The sequence below is a fragment of the Mauremys reevesii genome, linkage group 10 (genome assembly GCF_016161935.1).
Source record: "Mauremys reevesii isolate NIE-2019 linkage group 10, ASM1616193v1, whole genome shotgun sequence".
In the NCBI taxonomy this organism is placed as follows: Eukaryota; Metazoa; Chordata; order Testudines; family Geoemydidae; genus Mauremys; species Mauremys reevesii.
Genome location: NC_052632.1, coordinates 63606284 through 63626919, shown reverse-complemented (window position 1 = coordinate 63626919; position 20636 = coordinate 63606284). Strand labels below are relative to the sequence as shown.

At 43.2% G+C, this 20636-nt stretch overlaps 2 protein-coding genes across 6 annotated transcripts in view; both read left to right on the top strand.

Annotated features, from left to right (window-relative positions):
• ZC3H7A (zinc finger CCCH-type containing 7A) overlaps nucleotides 1-10034 on the top strand; it is a 56134-nt gene extending 46100 nt beyond the window's left edge. For all 4 annotated transcript variants that reach the window (XM_039490636.1, XM_039490640.1, XM_039490635.1 and 1 more), the window contains exons 17-23: nucleotides 3197-3273; nucleotides 3936-4069; nucleotides 4404-4509; nucleotides 5534-5642; nucleotides 6673-6806; nucleotides 7689-7852; nucleotides 9088-10034. In XM_039490636.1, the coding sequence (XP_039346570.1) occupies nucleotides 3197-3273; nucleotides 3936-4069; nucleotides 4404-4509; nucleotides 5534-5642; nucleotides 6673-6806; nucleotides 7689-7852; nucleotides 9088-9277 (914 nt within the window). In that variant the 3' untranslated portion in view covers nucleotides 9278-10034. The remainder of the gene's footprint in view (nucleotides 1-3196; nucleotides 3274-3935; nucleotides 4070-4403; nucleotides 4510-5533; nucleotides 5643-6672; nucleotides 6807-7688; nucleotides 7853-9087) is intronic.
• Nucleotides 10035-12567: 2533 nt separating this feature from the next.
• Nucleotides 12568-20636, top strand: part of TXNDC11 (thioredoxin domain containing 11) — a 105355-nt gene continuing 97286 nt past the window's right edge. Inside the window, exon 1 of one of the 2 annotated variants that reach the window (XM_039492918.1) lies at nucleotides 12568-13155. In XM_039492918.1, coding sequence (XP_039348852.1) covers nucleotides 13004-13155 — 152 coding nt within the window. In that variant the 5' untranslated portion in view covers nucleotides 12568-13003. The remainder of the gene's footprint in view (nucleotides 13156-20636) is intronic. The other variant, XM_039492917.1, reaches the window with a different exon arrangement.

The window sequence follows — 20636 nt, the reverse complement described above, 5'->3', positions numbered from 1 at the left end:
AAATATTACCCCTACCCCCAGTACAAAAAGATAAAAAATGCAATTAATTGACCCACTAGTCAGCGTCTTCTACTTACAACCTCCTGTAGTCTTCTGTATATCCAATAAACAATTGGTCAGTTTTACTAGCTAGTGGGAATTGAGTAAGATTGCTAGACATATAAAATTAGGAAACTAGCTTTAACTCAAAACTAATAGTTTCTTAATCATAGGACTGGAAGGGACCTTACGGTCATCTAATCCAGGGATTCACAACCTTTTTCTTGCTGAGGCCCCCCTCAACATGCTATTAGAAACTCTAGGGCCACTTGGGAGCAGGTGCAGGGCCCTGTGCATAGACGTAGTTTGACTTCTATTTTGCGGGGGCAAGGGCTGGTGGGGCTCAGTTCCGCACAGTTGGGTCCAGGGATGAAGCACCACCTCCAACCCCAATTCACCTCAGCAGACCACCCAGGCTGTCTGGGTTGTGGGAGGCCACAACCAAAACATAGAACTGAAAACCGCTCAGGGTGCAGCAAGGAGTAGCTAGGGGCTGTGTGTAGGCAGCGGAGTAGCTCAGGGTGCAAGCAGGGAGTAGCTAGGGGCTGTGTGCGGGTTGCGAGGGGTAGCTCAGGTTGCAGGGAGAAAGATAGCTAAGGGCTGTGTGCCAGGAGGGCTCCCCCTGCAGTGGTTGCTCCCTGAGGGCTCTGCCAGCCCCAGAGCCGGGTCCCCCCACCTGGGCGGCTCTTACTGGCTGCGTGAGCAGTCAAAGGGGTCTGGGAGCTGAGGAGCAGCAGCAACCCCGGGCACCAGCAGCAGATGGGAGAATGCCATGGCTACCCGCTCCACGGCACCACCAGCCAGAGAAGCAGCTGCCCTTCACTGACTAGCTCTGGCTTTCCCACCTACAGCCTTACCAGAGGGATGGGGCTGGGGGAGAGGAGGAGCTAAAGGGGTGGATCTGCCCCCAGACTGCCCCACTCTGAGTAAGGCACTGTGGTTTGGGGGCTGAGGGGGCCAAACTCTTGTGCTTGCCCCCTCCAACTCTGCCGATTGGCTCAGGGCTTCTGCCCGTGGGGAGCGCCAGGGCTCAGGGCTTTGGGGGATGAGGGGGAACGCTGGGGCTGCTGGCTTCAGCCCCACAGAGGGCGCTGGGGTTCGGGGCACCGGGTTTCAGCCACAGGGCCCCATGGACCCCTGAAAGGGCTTACAGTCCCTGGTTGAGAACCGCTGATATAGTCCAGTCCGCTGCACTGATAGCAGGACTAAGTATTATCTATACCATCCCTGACAGGTGTTTGAGGTTTTTAGCTTTCGTGTTTTAGTTTTATTACAAAATTACTTTGACTAGAAATTGAGATATTTACTCTGAATGCAAAGGAGAATGTTTCTGCAGAGTGTGAAAGACATTGATCAGGTGTATCTTTTTGTTACAGGTCATTGACCCAGTTTTGATTTTTGTTTTTGTTTTTTTTGGTTTTTTACTTGTCCAGTGTGTTTGTTCCTCTAGCTTAATGTTGCAACAAAATTTCTTTATTGTTAAATTGAGGGCTGCTCCTCTTTGCCTCATTGTGGTGGTCAACTTTTTTGGTATGGTTTTGGTGGTCCCTCCGACCAACTTGCAGTGGACCTCACTGCTACTCTCTACCTTGCTGTGTGAGGGAACACTGCTTTAAATATTAGTTGGGTTGATCATCCTAGGTGGCGCTGATGCCCAGAAAAAGGGTAGTGTGAGCAATGTGGAGATGATATGGTGTCCCATAGTTGGGTCCCTTTTTTTTTTTTTGCCCAGACTTTCACCCTGAACGTGCTTCTTCTGTGGAGAAGGAGCATCAGATCAGCTCCGCTCCCTCTGTCTGGAAGTGTATCGGCCAACTTAGGATGACCCCAGGCCAAGACAGTCATGTGGAGGTGTACAGAGTCCCCCTCCAGTTTTCTGTTGCTCTAGCCCAGGGATTCTCAAACTGGGGGTTGGGACCCCTCAGGGGGTCTTGAGGTTATTACATGGGAGGGTTGAGAGCTGTCAACCTCCACCCCAAACCCCGCTTTGCATCCAGCATTTATAATGGTGTTAAATATATAAAGAAGTGTTGTTGTTCTTTTAATTTATAAGGGGGTGGGTCGCACTCATAGGCTTGCTATTTGAAAGGGGTCACTAGTACAAAAGTTTGAGAACCACTGCACTAGCCCATTTATCTCTACTTGGCCTTTGAGGATTCATTTTTGTGGAAGGAAGGACAGCTGCTCTCCCTTCCTTTGCTGCCCCCCAAAATGTCTAGGTTCAAGGGTAGCTGCTATTTCCTTTTAACCCTATAAACTTCCTATTAAAAGGGTTAGGCCATCCCACAAACATGAGTGTCCATGTGAGTTCTTCTCTCCTACGCGTGTCCAGACATAGTCAAGGCCCAATTGATAATTTATAGACTCTGAGGGTTGGAGGACTCTAAAGAAGGGGAATGCTCACCTGAATGGGAATCCCCTTCCTGCCCCTGCTCCAAATCTAGGCACAGACCTATTTTTCTTTTTAAGGACTCTGAAATTCTGATAAGAGTTGATGTCTTTAGTCTTCAGCCTCTCTATGGACATTGGGGAGAAGAAACCTTGGTGAGGCTTTAATTATATGGAAAGGTGTGCAGTAAAAGTCTGTATCTCTGAGGACATTGAGATTATTAAAGAGCCTGAGAGGAAAAGTGGTTGCAAAAATGGCTATCATTAAAGGCAATGTGACAGTCTTTTACATCCTGCCTATGAGTCTTGCAAGTCTTGTGGGGTCTCTCTCCTAAGTAATGCCGATCTGTACATGAGGAGGGTTTTTATAGGAGCCTTGTGAACATAAACTGGAGTCTCATTTTTGGAAAAATGATCTGGTTTTCAAGAGGATTGCAGCTAGCTTGCCTGTGGTCGTTTGCACCAAGGCCTTAGGCATCTGGCTTCAGGATTTGAAAACGGGCTATTTTGGAAGATCCAATTAAACAGAACTTAGGCGATACTTTGGTCCACCTGTGAATGTATTTGTGTTATGTGGACAGTGTAGGATTGGAGGATGTCCTTAACTTGTTTTAAGTGCTTGTTTTTTGTAAATCTTGTGGTAAGTAACACCAGTCTCTTTGGCAACCTCAGTTGTTTTTTGGGGGAATTCAGTGGCACTTGAACATGTATATGAATAAAACTTCCAAATATTCATAATTGTCTAAGACCTTTGTTTTCTCCTCTGCAGGTATCTCACATGATACTATTGCTCAAGAATCAAAGAAATATTGGCAGAATATGGAAGCAAACGCACATGGAGCACAGGTATTTCCAGTCGCATCTTTCTCAGGAAGCAATTTTATGTGGGACTAGTGTGATTGGTGATGTACTGGTTTTGATGTCAATGTTTATAACATGATTTAACTGTTAGTTTATATCACAAAATGGTTGTCTCGAGTATGTGCCCCAAATGATTCCCTTTTGTTCCCCCCCCACCCCTTTAAAAAAAAATTAAGCTTTCTGGGGATACTTCAGATATTCTGATTTTTCCTAATCCCAGATTTCTCGTTACACATGTGCAGTTACTTTTTTCCACTTTGTTTATTTTGTCATAAACAGAATATAAACCTTCAAAAATGTATTCTTTCACATTCTTTCTTCAGCTGAGGATCTAGCATAAGTCCTTTTTTAATAGTTTGTTCTCATTTACATTTTGTTTATACGGCACATTGTATGCCCATTGCCACAAGCTCTGGGTGCATTTATACAACCTATACAAAATTAACTAACATGTTGTCATTAACAGAAACTTCTAGTTTTTAAGATTGCAAATCTAGGTCTTTTTTGATGTACTTATAAGCTTTCTAGTATATAACACATCTAGAAACATTTTATAACCCTTTCTTATCTTCGAGGGTACTTAATGACTTATGTATGGATTTCTCTGCGGATGCAAATCACCATTTTAATTTTTTTTTTAATTTAAGATTCTTGGCAACCAAATGAAGCATGGATCTCTAAATTTGAAAATGAAGTTTGTGTGTGCCCAGTGCTGGAGAAATGGTCAAGTTAGCGAGCCAGACAAAAACAAAAAATACTGTAGTGCAAAAGCAAGACACCCGTGAGTAACAGATAACTTCAAATACATAATGTCTCTCAGTAAACCATTGTGTAAAATCTTTCGGGTGATCTGTACTTGGGCTGAAAGGCTGAAGACTTTAAAGTGTGTTAATAATCAAGAATAAAAAATGCATGTTACACACTTCAGTTGGCAGTTTATACTGACTTTATTTTTCCTTTAACTCCCAACCATGACGGGTATTTGAGACTTTAAATAAATTGCATTAAAACATATGGCTTTGGGGCTCTTTAGGTCCAATCATTATCTTTACTATTGACAAATAGTATGGTATGTAGATGTATTCTATGTATTTGAATGCTTCCATATTCCTTAGATGGACCAAAGATCGTCGTGTGGTGCTGGTGATGTCTAATGAGCGTAAGAAGTGGATGACCATTCGCCCTCTTCCCACGAAGAAACAAGTGCCTTCGCAGTTTGATGTATTTGTTTATCTAAAATGATCTTTTTAATTAAGACACTTAAGTCACTGGAAAATACTAGTAAAGGGCCCAATTTCTGCAGCCACTGGGTGTGAAATGTCTGTTGAAATCAGTGGGAGTCATTGGAGGAGCTGCACATCCAGGTGCTAGGAAGGACTGAGCTCATTTTTTATTGCTGAAGCTCCTCCAAGTCAGTGAAACTTCAGTAATAAAAGTATAGAAGGTATTAATATAAAGTATTAAGTAATCTCATTTGAAGTCTGTAAAATATGTATATAGTTCTCATAAAACCCTAATCAAAAGGGTGCATAATAGTTTGAGAGTGAGACACACTCCATACAATATTGGAAGAGACCTGGAATTTCATTTAGTCTTGTGCAGTTGTCAAGATGAGTTTGCAAAATCCTGCTTCCTGGGTTCTGACAACTCATTACTTCAAAAGGACTCTGTTTTCAAAGAGCATTGTGTGATTTATTACAGTGAATGGGAGGCATCCAGCTAATAATGTAATGCGTAAATTTTACCTTACATTTTTGGAGTACTGTCAAAAGTAAATAATTTGAATTCCTGTATAATAGAAATACAGCACAAACCTAAAATGTTATGTTCTAATCATGGTGTGATTTCTAAGTCCTAACTGTCTGCATCCAACCTATATTTTCTGCTAGCTTTGCAGACTGATGAGCCCTTCTGTAACGAGTGCTTCATAAGGTGTTTTTAAGACTAGATAAGATCAGTATGTTCTATGGGCTGCATCCAATACTACCTGTATGGCCCTGAGGATGTCACATGGTCCACAGCTGTGTGCTGATTGGGCCACAAGTGGCCTGTGGGCTACAGGTTGAGAACCACTGTTCTGACAGCTTATTTGGAAGACAACTATTTATTTGAGTTATAATAGTAGTAGCTTGTCTGCTTATCAGAATGCTAATGTGCGTGAAGTAAAGCTACAAAGATCTTTCATCACCCATCATCACTTAACATATGCCTAAAAGATATATATATATTTTTTATTCATATCTAGTTGTGCAATCATATTGCTTCAGGCAAGAAATGTCAATATGTTGGAAACTGCTCCTTTGCTCACAGTCCTGAGGAGAGAGAGATGTGGACCTATATGAAAGAGAATAGTAGTAAGTAAAAATGTGTAAGGGTATTAAACACATACATGCTGTAAATCCTGGGTTTTTTCTTGTTTTCATCTCTCTCCTACAATAAGTACCTCTCAGTCAGTTTTCCTCTAGCCTTCCCTAGGCAATCTAGTGGGTAGATTTTTCTTCAAGTAAACCCAACCTGCCTCTCATTATACAAAATTAGTGTCTTATACATAGTAACACCATTTTAATATAGATTCATATAAATACCAGGTGACCCATTATGTGTCTGAAATTAGTAATTACTGTCAGTGCAGTTTTTAGCTTTGAAGATTTTTGAGTAAGTAGAAGAGTTAGTTGAATGCAAAACCACCATTTTCAACCATTTATGAGTGTACCAAATTCCTGTTCAGATCAGCTGTATTTGTATGTATCATTTTTTCAAATTGGGTTTTGTTTGTATATAGGGGGCTGGCTGGCTGCAAAAGTACCAGTGTTCAAATGTAATCAAGAGTATTCGCTATTCTTTCTTGGGTTTTACATTTGTTGTCAAATCAGGGAGGTTATTAGGGAGAAATAATACCATGTGACTGATTGCAAAGAACAAAGATTGAATAACTTAACTGATACTAACATTGATTTGCAAATGAGACGACAGGATAAATATCAGGAAATGTATTTGTAATGCATTTGACTAGTTCTAATAACAGGATTAATGATAAAATCACAGATCAGCATAATGGGGCCCAATTGCAATTGGGGCCTTGGGTGATAGCTAATATAAATATTTGTACTCATATTAGGTATATCTTAATTTCCCCTACCTAGGTGTCTTGGAAGAAAGTGGGTCAGGCTAAGAGGCCAAAGATTCACATAGCTCTCATTATTAGCTACTGTCTCTCTCTCCTCCCTTCAGGTCTGCAATTTGTCCTTCCTTTTCTGCCTATACTACATGGGGCCTAAAGATATCTCTGCCTTATTTTCAAATTATGTCTGCAAACTCAGTTACGTATTGTACTCACTCTTGCCTTAATTGCTGAATACTTATTTTAGCTTCTGCTCTTGTTAGTTCAAGACATGGAGCAGTTGTATGAAATGTGGCTAAAGAGTCAAAAACCAGAAAAAGGAGAAGATACAGCTACTCAAGCAAACAAAGAAAATGGGAAGCAAATTCATATGCCAACTGACTATGCTGAAGTTACAGTAAGTAATGCAGGTTTAGTAATTATCCTAAACTCTGGAATTTTTTTTGCACTTAATACCAAATACTGTGTTCCTTGCTCATACAACAGTCACTGAAATCCTGGTATGCAGTGTTTGTGGCCATGTCAGTCCCAGGATACTAGAGACACAAGGTGAGTGAGGTAATATCTTTCATTGGACCAACTTCTGTTTGGTGCGAGAGACGAGCTTACACAGAGCTCTTCCTTCTCCTGAAGAAGAGCTCTGTGTAAGCTCAAAAGCTGCTCTTTCTCACTAACAGAAGTTGGTCCAATGAAAGATATTACCACACCTATCTTGTGTCTCTGAAATGCTTGTAGTTAGCTAACGTGGAGTCATGCTGTGGACCGACATTAGTGCTGCTCTTCAGAATCTACAGAGCCTGGGGAAGGGGTCAAAAACCTCAGCTGATGACTCCATATAAACAGACTTTAAAATTGTTACTGTATATTAGCCTATAAGGGTATGTCTTCACTACCGACGGGCAGCAATCAATCCAGTGGGGATCGATTTATCACGTGTAGGCTAGACGCGATAAATCGATCCCCAAGCGCTCTCCCGTCAACTCCTGTACTCCAGCTCAGCGAGAGGTGCAGGCAAAGTCGATGGGAGAGCGGCAGCAGTCGACTAATTGCAGTGAGTAGACACTATGGTAAGTCGATCTAAGTACGTCAACTTCAGCTACGTTATTCACATAGCTAAAGTTGCGGAACTTAGATCGATATTCCCCCCCCACACACACACACCCAGTGTAGACCAGGCCTAATTGTTTCTTTACCTAATCCGATATTAAACTGTGTTAAGGAGCAGTTCTATGCATGAAGTATTGATTTTTCTTAAATTATTTTAATGTGTGTAAACCAGGTGGACTTTCACTGCTGGATGTGTGGAAAGAACTGTAATAGTGAGAAACAATGGCAAGGTCACATCTCTTCAGAAAAGCATAAGGAGAAGGTATTCCACACTGAGGATGATCAAAACTGTTGGCAGCATCGGTTTCCAACTGGATATTTTAACATTTGTGAAAGGTATGTAGCATTTATATTTGAGATGTCAAAGTTGCTCACTCACAATTGTGCTATAGCAAATATAGGCGGATATATATATATAATCAAGTATAGATATTTATTTGCTCTATATAGATATAGATAGCAAATATTTGCAGTTACCTGAGATGGTGAACATTGATTTTTTTTTTTATGACACCCACTCTATTAGTGTATGCATTCTCGAAATCTTATGCAAAGCAAACAGTTAAATATCAATATTTTAACATGAATATCTGAGTGACCAGATATTTAGTGTATTTTAATGTGTGGTGAGAAGGTTTGGCTTTGAGTGCCAGATGTGGAGCCATGTGGAAAAGTTCAAGCCTTTTTGTGTTAGGATAAAACTTTGTTTAAAGAATAGCATTGGTACAATGTTATAAATATAAATATACCTCTCTATTTTCCTTAATGAATTACCTGTAGAATACAAGAAATGTATGCAGTCCCACCCACTATTCTCATGTAACAAAGTATCTTGAAATTATGGGGGTGTTCTTTGCAAATATTCGCTTGTCACAGAAAATACTGTCACTGGAAGCTATCTGTGAAATTCAGGTATGTTCCAAAGGGCCCTACACACCAAACTGGCCTGCTGGCTTTCTCAACGCTGGTTAGTAGACTCTACTAATCTGTCTTGTATTCCAGTCTTGGAGGACAGAGCCTTTGCACACAAGCCACTTGGCCTCAGGTGGACGAGTTAACATGCTTTAAATCAGTGGAGCCAGTCTGGTTGGCTTTGGAGTCTGGGATCTAAGGTTGGAGCTTCAGAGTGCAGGCATTTTCTGTGGCAATATTAAAATCATCATTTTATTGATAAAGAGAAAAACTAGTGGTTGTCACAGACAGGGATTCTAATGATTTTTGGAACAAACTGAATTTAATTGATAGGTTAATATTTTTTTGGAAGAGGGTGTGTTTGGGCATAGTGGAGAAATGAGGGATGGAAGGCCAGATCTTTGGCTCCTGTCCTCCAAAGACTTTTTTTTTCTCCTTACCTGGTTCTCAAAGACTATTAAAGAGGGTAAACTTAACTGATGCATCTTCATTTTAGAGAGAAAAAAATCTCTCTCCTAGAGAATTTGTGCTGCTTTAATAAAGGTCTAATTATATGAAAAACATGGCTAGTAGAAAATATTTACGACCTTTTAAAATCAGATAGTCCATTTGTGATACTTTTGTGAAAACTATAACACACCAATTTAATTTTTTAACAGATATATGGCTGGTACTTGCATTGAAGGAAACAGCTGTAAATTTGCACATGGAAATGCTGAGCTCCGTGAATGGGAAGAACGAAGAGATGTTCTAAGAATGAAGCTCAGCAAAGCAAGAAAAGACCATTTGATTGCTCCAAATGATAATGACTTTGGAAAATATAGTTTTTTGTTTAAAGATTTAAACTAATACTAAAATGATGCATTCATGTTACCTTATGGAAGCATAAACCAGAAAATTTGACAGTAATCAAAAGCACATGACAGAAAAGCAGCAGGTTTTCTGCTTATATTGGCATATATTGTTCCTCCTGAACAGCAAAATATAGTAGATGTAGGGGGATTCAGAAGACCTGTCTGTGCTCTCATGAAACAGAATGGTGAAGTAATAAAAAAAAGATATAAAGTATTACATGCTTTATTCGCCTTCTGTTGGACAGAACGTTATGAAAGAGGCGAAGGAGGAGGGGGAGGTTATAATGTGTAGGAAGCCCCCCTACTGTTGGTCTTTCAGATGAAAACTTTATGGTAAAATTACAAAACACACTGGGTGTTTTGGGCTAAGAAGAAAATTATGGATGAAAATTCTTTAAATGTTTTAATGAAGAAGATTTCTTTAAAACAAAACTTTGCTATTTATCTCTATGTAGGTTGTTAAAGAGGATTTTCTTATTAAAAAGGATTTTAAGCAAAATAACCATTTAATTACAATATATATTGAATGGGGTATTTTTTCTCTATTTGTATATTTCAATATAATTTACTGAAAAGGATCTTGGGAGAAAAATGTATTGATTTTTTTTTTTTTTTTTTGAAAATCAAGTAGTTAAAATTCTGTTTCTTGGTCTTTGCAGTTTAAATGATGATTTTGAAAGATTACACTTGTATGTCAGTATTGTGTATTGTATGAACCAATGTTACCTGTAATAAAGATAACTTTACATAAAGCTACTGTCTGCATGTTGCTTCTGATTGACTTCTATTTTGCATGAAACAGTTACTCGCCTATTAGAAAAACCTTTTGAGCAACTAAATCTAAACAATTATGTTTAGTTTATCTTCAAGTTATAGCTGATTTCTTAGAATAGTTTGCTTTGGAACTGCTTTTGACAACCCAAAAAGGTCAAATGTTAGGAATAGGTTTTCAACACTGGTAGAAAAGTGCGGTCACTTATACCGCACATTGGGCAACACTGATTAGGTCAGAAAGTACATTTTAAAAATAAAGCAGTAAAGCTTGCTTTAGCAGATTATTTTTAAGTGTCCACCCCCAGAGGAATGGGACCAAGTGCTATCAAGTTTTGTATTAGAAGCATATGGTTCCCAGCCTCTTATATTGGGGACTATCTCTCTTCCCCCCCCCCCCTTTTTCTCTCCCCCCACTCCCAAGTGAATCATACTTCACAACCCACTTCAGAGATAGGCCCCATCCAGCAGTGAAAGACCAAAAGAGTTATACTTCGCTCTGAAATGTCACTTCTGAACAAGGTTACCCTCTGGGTCAGAACTATGAAATCTTTCTTTTCTTACTGCATTTTGTCTTTACTGCAGATCTGTCTGCCCGCTTCATTCCTGACATTCATTTGTGCTTTTCTTAATCCCACTCCCCCAAAAAAACCCACTTTCTTTTTAATGTGCTCCTTTATTGGGTCATCTGTTTCCACTGGGAAAGCTTTTAAGAATTATTTCAGTGGTTTGAATGTGATTACTGGAATTCAGGCCATAGTTTAGTTCCATACATTATGCAAAATCAGCACGTTCAAGTACTTGCACACTAAAAACAAGCCTGGATATTGATCTGTCCCTTGTGGTCCATGAAATAAAAGCACAGTGGATTCAGATGATACCTTTAAAAATAGAACATAAGCCCTTGCATAGGTCTCTGCATAGGGTCCTTGCCCCGTGAGCCCCTTCGGCCTTCCTACCCACATAACTTGATCCAGCAGGACAACCTGCAGCTGGTTTGCGTTTGAACCGTGCAAAGGGCACATCTGTACACGCTTGTGCTCCATACTCTCCATTTCCTCACCCTTGTGTCCTGCCCCGATACTAAGTAGCAGGACCTATTGCCACATATTGAGGGTGAGGAACCCTGGTGGGCCAGCTTATATTCTACCTTGGTCCCACAGTCCACTGGGCATATTAGTTGACTTCTTCAGGTGGCGCGGTTCACCCGTTCTCGATACTTGTCCCTTTTGCGGTGTGAGGGAGACCCTGGGACATGTTTACCTTGAGTGTGCCAGGTTGAAGCCCCTTTTCCAGCTCCTTCTAGACCTACTGTTGCATTTTTGCCTACACTTCTCCCCCCCACCTTCTCATATATGCACACCCTATCCATGGCCCCACAAAGCCACGGGACCTCTTTGTCAACCTCCTCCTAGTGATGGCCAAAGTGGTCATCTACAATACCAGGGAGAGGATGTTGGCTGAGGGTTTTTTCTGCAACTGTGGGGCCTATTTCCGATCCTCCGTTCACCCATCTGGGCAGAGTTCCTCTGGCGGGGCATCTGCCAGCTCCCTTGAGACCTTTGGAGGAGCAGTGGGCGCTGCCCAGTGTTCTCTGCTCGGTGTCCCCTTCCAGTTTCCTACTTTTGATCCTCTGAACTTCACACCTGTCGTCTTTTTTTTTTCTTCTGTTGTCCCCCATAATTATTTCAGAGTCCTTGGCTCAGTGAATCCTCCCTATAGGCTGGGGAAGGGTCCTTTAGCTGTGGAAACCTAATAGGACATCAATAAGCTGTTTCTTTTATTGTAAGTTTCCTTGGATAAGAAAAATCACATGAAACAAGGTTGTATAAACCAAACCCCTTTACTGTTAAAAGCCTCCAACCTTCCTTAAACATAGCATGAGTTCATTTTTTGTGGACAGTACTCAAATGGGTAAACACTTCACAGAAGGGTGTGGTTAGATTCTTTTCACTTGTCTCGGATTTATTAAACCAGTAATATACTTACAAGAATGAAACAAAGAGGACTTGAAAATTTAGCAAACATCTACTATGCTGAGACCAATACAAAAAAATGGTCTCCACTTTTCCCACATTGTCGCTCACAGAGGACTAAATAGTGGCTGTGGAAAAGGATCAGGCACCGGAGCTGGCTGAAGATTCAGAGGACACTCAACCTGGCCCATGTACCAATGGGTTCATGCTTGGGAAGGGTAGCGTCACAACCACAGAGGTTATACGTTTGGCTTATGTTTAGAAACAATGCAAGAAAACAAGGGTTTGGTTAGGGTTTCATGCCGCAGCAGGGGTGCTGGGACAATTTTTGTAGTGAGGGGTGCTGAGAGCCATTGAACCAAACTGTAAACCCTTTATATGATGGAAACCACTTCATGTCCAGGCGTGGTGCAGCACTAGTTCCAGCACCTATGGGCTGTAAACCCTGTCCACACACCTCGCAGCTCTCCTGGAGGGGCGGTCCTGTTTTGACCTTTGTTAAACGGGAAGGAGGCGCGTATCGCCCACTTCTCCTGGGCCTCGCTGGGACCGCGGGCACTGGATGGGAGCCTGGCTTCTGCGGCGACGTACCCCTCATGCAGCCCCCGGCGCGCTCCTAACACCCGACCTTCCCCATCCATTTCTATTGACCGAGGAGGCCTCAGCTGGGGCCGCGAGGCTCCCTCCCCCGCGCTCTCTCAGCGGTTCAGGCGCAGCCTCCCAGGCGCTGCGCTTGGCTGCGGGCAGGCCTCAGCCAGGCGCTTCCCGCAGCGCGGGGCCGGGCCTGCGTGCGCCTGCTCTGGGGGCCGGGGCGGGCGAGGAGACGTGGCGGCGTTGGGTTCGCTTGTGTGCGGCAGCCGCCCCCAGCCGTCCCGCCCCAGGAGCCCCTGACAGGCCGCGGGTAGGGAGACGTGTGCGAGCGCCAGCGGCCCGGTCTCGCCCGTCCGCCCCTCCCCGCCCCGGGCTGGGAGGTGATGTCGTTATGCGGAGGCTCCGGCCACTCCGCTGCCCCTCGGCCCCGGCCCTGGCCCCGTGCTGCCCAGATGTCCCGGAGACCCGAGCTGGTGTGCGGAGCTGCTATCGTGCTGGGCTGCGCCCTCCTGGTCACCCTCAAAGTCACCTGCAGGTAACCGCCCCCCCCCCCCGGCCGCGGAGATTCGCAAGGGGGCTTCATGGGGCGCGCCGGGGGCTTCCGGCACTGGTGCTATGGGCTCCCCTGGGCGCTGGCGTGCACCCCCGGACGCCTTGCTGGGAGAAGGTGGAGGTGTTGGGGGCTCCTGGACACTGGCAGTGGCATGCACCCCGGGGATCCTCGCCAGGAGAACATGGGGGGTGCTGAGGGCTCCTGTGGGCACATGCACCCCACGAGGCCTTCGTATGCAGAGTTGGGAGGCTCTGAACTGTTCTCAGGGGACTGACATATACCTCGAGGCCTTCAATGGAATATATTGTGATTTCTAAGCAGCCCCATTAGTACTGGTGTGCACCCAAAGGTACCTAATGGAGGACCTGGGTCGTCCCTCAGATCTTGCACTGGAAGGACATTCGAGTTGACTGTGCTAGGACACTGACAGGCACCAATGATTCCCTAATGCAGGGGTTCTCAAACATTTTCATAGCATGCAGCATGTCTGAATAAAGAATTGTGTTAGGAACACACACTTCCCTAAAGGGGATAAGAAGCTGCTTCTCTCCTCTGTACAGCAACCTGGCTGCTTTAATGTCATTCTTCTGCAATCCACAGGGACTGAATGCATTCATTTAATCAAAATGAGTTTTAATAGCTCTGTCCCATAGGAACTGCTCTATGAGAACAGATCTATAATCCTTGTGGTCCAGTATCCCATCTTTGACAATGACCAGTACCCCAGGTTTCAGAGGAAGGTGTAAAAGCCCCTGTGATGTACCACAGGGGTCGGCAACCTTTCAGAAGTGGTGTGCCAAGTCTTCATTTATTCACTTTAATTTAAGGTTTTGCGTGCCAGTAATACATTTTAACATTTTCAGAAGGTCTCTTTCTGTAAGTCTATAATATATAACTAAACTTTGTTGTATGCAAAGTAAATAAGGTTTTTAAAATGTTTAAGAAGCTTCATTTAAAATTAAATTAAAATGCAGAGTGCCCCCTTCCCCTCCCCCCGACTGATGGCCAGGACCCGAGCAGTGTGAGTGCCACTGAAAATCAGCTTGCATGCTGCCTTCCGCACGCGTGCCATAGGTTGCCTACTCCGATGTACCATATTATGCAACACTGTGGAGAGAAAGTTCAGTCCAAGCCTGATTAGTGCAACGTTTTACTTTTGACATGTAATGGAAATTTAGATGCAATTAGTTTTGCTTCATGTTTGATCCTTGTGGTAACATATGTTCCTTGTGTGTGCATGTAGCTTTCATCTTGCTGTGTATGGTTAAAATTTTGTTTGGAAGCTAAAAATGCAATCTCAGAAGAACTTGCTTTGGTTTTTATTTCTTCATGCTCTATAAACATATTTAGAAGTTTTGACCTTTCCTACTATATCTATTTAAATATATAAACTAACGGCAGGGAGGTAATTTTATTATGCTGTTACCAGAAAAGAAAGTACAAAAAAGTGTTCAAATAATGTAAATGTGACTTCCATTAAAAAAATTATTTGTGTTTAAATTGATACATGGGAAAGTTACAGCCTTTATAGTGCCAGAAACTGTAGTGTTCTCTACAGAGAACAGCACAGACAGTGGCGCTGTAGAGTATTCCTTACATCTCTCCCAATGTACTTTAAATTTGACCTGGAGGTCTCAACCTGGACCTCTAATGTTGAGATGGTAGTTTTTCCATGTCTGTTTACTCTCTTGTTTCTTTTCTAAGAAGTTGCCAGCTGGTACCAGGGCCGGCTTTAGGAAGTGCGGGGCCCAATTCGAACAGTTTCGACGGGGCCCCGGCAGGGATGACTTAAAAAAACCCAAAAAACAAACACATAAAAAAACACATGGGGCTTGTACTCACCGGGCGGTGCTCCAAGTCTTCGGTGGCACTTTGGCAGCGGGTCCTTCACTCGCTCCAGGTCTTCGGCGGCACTGAAGGACCCGCCGCTGAAGTGCTGCCGAAGACCCAGAGCAAGCGAAGGACTCGCTGCCAAAATGCCGCTGAAGTCCCGGAGCGCCGCCAGGTGAGTAAAAATTAAAAAGGCGCCTCTAGCCAGGGAAGAGATTTTCACTGGGTGCGGGGCCCTCTTAGGCGCGGGGCCCGATTCGGGGGAATTGGTGGAATAGGCCTAAAGCTGGCCCTGGCTGGTACTAACTGTGATCATGGTTTTGATGATGAAGACTTTCAGATCAATAGACAGCGGACTGAGACTTCTAACTTCTTTTTTTACTCATAGGACAACAAACAGTCAGATGGTGACTGCTTTTGCTCACTGTCTCTGAGGGTTAAAATTGCATGGGGGTAGTATATTTCATGCCCACTACTGTTACCCCACCTCAGTTTTTTTTTTTTAATTCCCCTGTTGGTAGGGCCCTATCAAATTCACAGCCATGAAAAATACGTCACGGACCGTGAAATCTGGCCCACCATGAAATCTGGTCTTTTGTGTGCTTTTACCCTATACTATACAGATTTCATGGGGGAGACCAGTGTTTCCCAAATTGGGAGTTCTGACCCAAAAGGGAATTGCAGGGGGGTCACAAGGTTATTTAGGGGGGCTGCCCTTCTGCACTGCCTTCAGAGCTGGGTGACTGGAGAGTGGTGGCTGGTGGCCGGAGAGCGGCGGTTGGTGGCCGGGTACTTAGCTCCGAAGATGGTGCCCCACCAGCAGCAGCACAGAAGCAAGGGTGGCAATACCATACCAGGCCACCCTTACTTCTTCACTACTGCCTTCAGAGCTGGTGGCCGGAGAGTGGAGGCTGGTGGCTGGGTGCCCAGCTCTGAAGCCGGAGCCCCACCAGCAGCAGTGCAGAAGTAAGGGTGGCAATGCAATAACATACCATGCCATCCTTACTTCTACACTGCTGCTGGCGGTGGCTCTGCCTTCAGAGCTGGGTTCCCGGCCAGAAGCCGCCGTTCTCCAGCTGCCCAGCTCTGACGGCAATGCTGCCAGCACTGCAGAAGTAAGCGTACCAGTACTGCAACCCTCCTACAATAACTTTGTGATCCCCCCACAACTCCTTTTTGGGTCAGGACTCCTTCAATTACAACACAGTGAAATTTCAGATTTAAATAGCTGCAATCATGACATTTACTGTTTTTAAGTTCCTATGACCATGAAATGGACCAAAATGGACTGTGAATTTGGTAGGGCCCTGCCTATAGGACAGTTTCTCAAGGAAGGATGCACAGATGCCTCTTCTGATGCTTGCCATAGTGCAATGGTTCTCAGCCTTGGGGGGGTCATGGTCTCAAGATAGGTCTCAAAGCTACTTTCTGGAGTTACAGGTTGTAAACATTTTTTCTCAGAACTTAGACTTTCAGTTAAAAACAAAAATATTTATAGCTCTCTGGCTGCAGAGAAAACCTTTGTAAATAGCTGTAGAATTTAAATTTACTGTACAGGAAGCTGGCAGTGACACCTATATTTAAGTTGTTTATCACCTGTCTTGCGACTTTTACCTTCTGAGAAGCTTCAGACCTCCATGGTTTGCAGCAGACCTTTGATGTTCAGCAGGCAGATAGCCCTGTGGGTACAGAAGTGCCATTTTTGTCCTTTGAAATTCTGTTAAGCTTTTGTTGAGATATAAACTATTAAAAATAACCATTTATTTTCTCTTGCCCTCTTAGGAAGACTTTGGCAGCATGCCAAAAGAATAACTAAAAAAAATTATTCTAAGCCTGGCCCACCACACACTGTTCTGAAAACATCTGGGAACATCTGGAGCTGCTGTAGCAGGGTAGAGAGAAAGAACGAGCCGGGCTCGTCTTCTCTCCCTCTCACAACCTTAGCCCAATACATGGCTCATGTTCCCCTCTTGGGGCATTACAAATAGCAGGAACCTCCTACCGCCTCCAGTAATAGGGTAGAAAGAGAGAGCCGGGTGGGCTCCCTCCGACCATTCCTGGACCCAGCACGTGGCTGGGGATGCCACGTGGCACAACAGTTTCCCCCACGACCGTTGGTGTGAAAGGTGGAGGGAGGAGACCTCAGCTAGGCTCCCCTGGAACCAGCACCTGGACACAGCAGTCTATCCCCTTCTGTTGGTGCCAGCTATAGTACCTGGTCTTGTAGCTCAAGTGGTAGCAATCTGTGCTGCAGCACTGTAGGCACACCTTTCAAATCCCCTGGCTGATGCGTGGTGGGGAGATTGTCACAGTTGCACGTGAACTTGTTTTTACCTTTATTCATTTATAAAACACCCAAGTGCCTCAAACCTAGAAAATCGCAAATGAAAAACTACATTAATAGAATGTTACTTAGGATGCAAAATTAAGCATTCAGAAATTAGGAAATGTCAGATTTCTGGGTAATCTTGAATCTATTCCCTTTTGTTGATGTTTTATGGTACGGTCTTTAATTATAGCTTCGCATGCTATTTTTTCCACAGGACTGTGTTTCAGTCAGTGCAGCGGTTGGGTGCACAAGGATGAATTAAAGTTGCACAGACAAGTATAAGTCTGGTATTTCCTAATCTTTGAGTGCTTGACTATGCAACTTAAATAATGTTCTTTTCATGTATTTTTGTATACATGGAATATATATATGTATATACTTGCTTTAGAGAGTATGCAAGTCATGAGATGGTCAGTACTAATGTAGAAATTGTATTTTAAAATATATTGTACAACAGATATACTGAATATGAATGCCAACTTTGGTCACATATGACAAACAAAGATTAAAAATAATGGGTTAGAACATAGTGCTGGTTTTTGTACTGAAAACAGGACAAAGGATTCTCGGATATGGGGTTGTTGGAGAAAAAAAGTGGGTGGTTTTACTAATTCGAATTAGTTTCTCAGTACAACTCTGCTAAGGAGGTGTTAACCACAAAAGTAGAAGTACCAGCATAGTCCTCCAGTGCTGCTGCAGTGGTTATTTGGAAGTTAGGAGAAAGGCAGGGTAAAAAAGAGAGTGACAGTGGTGTCAACCTTTACCTATGATTTAAAAAAAAATTCTTTAGTGCCTAGAGAGGAGGGCCGCATTGTTCTAGGCACTGGACAACATATACTACTCTGAAGAGTTTACAGTCCAAGTTTAGCCTTGATCCTGGAAATACTTGTGTGCTTACCTTTACTGCCAGGAGTAGTTCTGTTGAACTCAATTGGAGTACACGTGGCAGTAAAGTTAATCACGTGTGTGTTTTCAGGATTAAAGTCTAAATGTAAGACTATAGATATTAGGTGGATAAAATGGACCTTTAAATAAACAGTTAAAACTGATTTTTATGGGCTGATGTTTGTGTAACAGTTCATCTAATGTTCCTCCATATACCTCATGCTTATTATAAATGTATAATCTATGCTTGTTCAGGTCCAGCCATTCACTTACCGCCTCACATTGGTACTAACATTTATTGTTATCCTTTTGATGCAGAAATGGTGGTGGATCCTGGCTCTCCTTTTCCCTGTAGTAGTTTGGAAATGGTTAAAATTGAGAGCAAATAGAAGTTACTTTGCTATGTATTCAGAAGCCCATGAGGCATTACGTTAGAGAAAATCAATATAAAAGCTGCCGGACCATAACTTCCTTCATTGATTTTTTTTTTTAATTACTCGTTCTCCCCCACCCTCAATTGGAGGCTGGCCAAATATTATTCCTTTGTTAGTTAAATTTAAAATTGTCTCACAGTTTAAAACCTTTCCTGCACCCCATTTGAAGAGAGAAATCTTATCAGTTAATATGTTTCATAGTAAAGCATCTTCTATTTAGATTCTTATATGTGGCCATTAATCTGAATTTTGTAAAGTTCTTGTTTAAAATTCCAAAACTTTTGGAATTCTAAAGCCTAAAACTTTCTTTTAAATAAAAATGTAGGATTCCCATAACTTTAGAATATTTTACTGAGGATTATTACTAAATGTTGAACTCCAATAGTGTGTACAAATGAGTGAAGAGCCACAGTCCTGCCCAGAAAATTTAGGATCTGTTACATAAAAGCAGGCAGAACCATTCATACACTTTTGACAAATCAAAGTGAGTGTAGTCTTGAAGTACTAAAATAACTCAACATTTTTGCAGAGCAGTTGTGATCATGAAAAGAGTTTTTTATGCATGTTAGTGTGTTGAGGGCAAAATAATTTTATTCCAGGGTTACTAAAATTGTGGTCTGGAGAAACAAAGAACAGCTAGACTTAATTACTAATAATTGTTTTTCATCATGATATTAGATGTGCATCCCTCCCCAGGCTCTTACTATAGATTAGGGGATACCATGACTTAGGCAAGAAAGACAACTTTACAGGCCAGATTCCGATCTTATTTATACCAGTGTAAATCTGTAGTAACTCAATACATTTATTTTGCATTTAAGCCAATGTAAAAGAGAGAGAATCTGACCCTGAGAATTCTTACAGTACAGTAAGAATCTAGGCCACAATCTTGCAAATACTTACAAACGTACTTCATTTTATGACCGTGAACTGTCTGGGTATGCACAGTAGTAAAGTTGAGCATATGCAGTTTTTGCAGGATCTGGGTGCTGTATGTGATAGCATTAATAACTATTGTCCAGAAACTATTTATTCTATCAGAAAAACAACAACCTAAAACAGTGTGTTCAGTTCCACTGCTATCTCTTTTGTTATTTCTCTCTTGTGGACAGTTTCTAATAAGAGATTGCATCTTCTACCTGAGTGAGATCAGCTTCCTGTAGAATCATAGAATATGAGGGTTGGAAGGGACCTCAGGAGGTCATCTAGTGCAACCCCCTGCTCAAAGCAGGACCAATCCCCAGACAAATTTTTACCCCAGTTCCCTAAATGGCCCCCTCAAGGATTGAACTCACAACCTTGGGTTTAGCAGGCCAATGCTCAAATCACTGAGCTATCCCTCCCCCCTGTAGGGAACATTCTTCTCTAGGAAAGCTAAAGCAGAAGTTAATATACCCACAAAATAATAGGACCACCATGTGTATTTATCACAGATAATCCTGATAGTGTGTTGATGGAAAAGAAATATTGTTTAAAGCAGGGGTGAAAGTAACTTAAAGGACTTACCGGTACGTCGGAGTCCTGAGTGGGGGCGGGGCCTCAACTGGAAGAGGCGTGGCCTCAACCGGAAGAGATGGGGCCTTTCAAGATTTAAAGGCCCCGGGGCTCTGGCTGGGAGCCCCAGGGCCTTTAAATCACCCTGGAGCTACCAGCTGCAGAGGCGGCTGGGAGCCCTGGGGCTCAGGGAAAAATTAAAGAGCCCGGGCTCCAGCCGCAGCGGAGCTCCGGGCCCTTTAAATCACCGCGGGAGCCCTGCCACCGCTACCTTGGGGCGGCAGGGCTCGGGCAGGGATTTAAAGGGCCTGGTGCTCCTGCCACAGCGGGGAGCCCCGGGCCCTTTAAATCGCCTCCGGAGCCCTGCTACTTCTGGGGTAGTGGCGGCAGGGCTCCTGCAGGGATTTAAAGGGCCCAGGGCTCTGGCCGCTGCTGGGAGCCCGGGCCCTTTAAATCCCCGCCGGAGCCCGGCTGCCGGGTCCCCGGGGCTT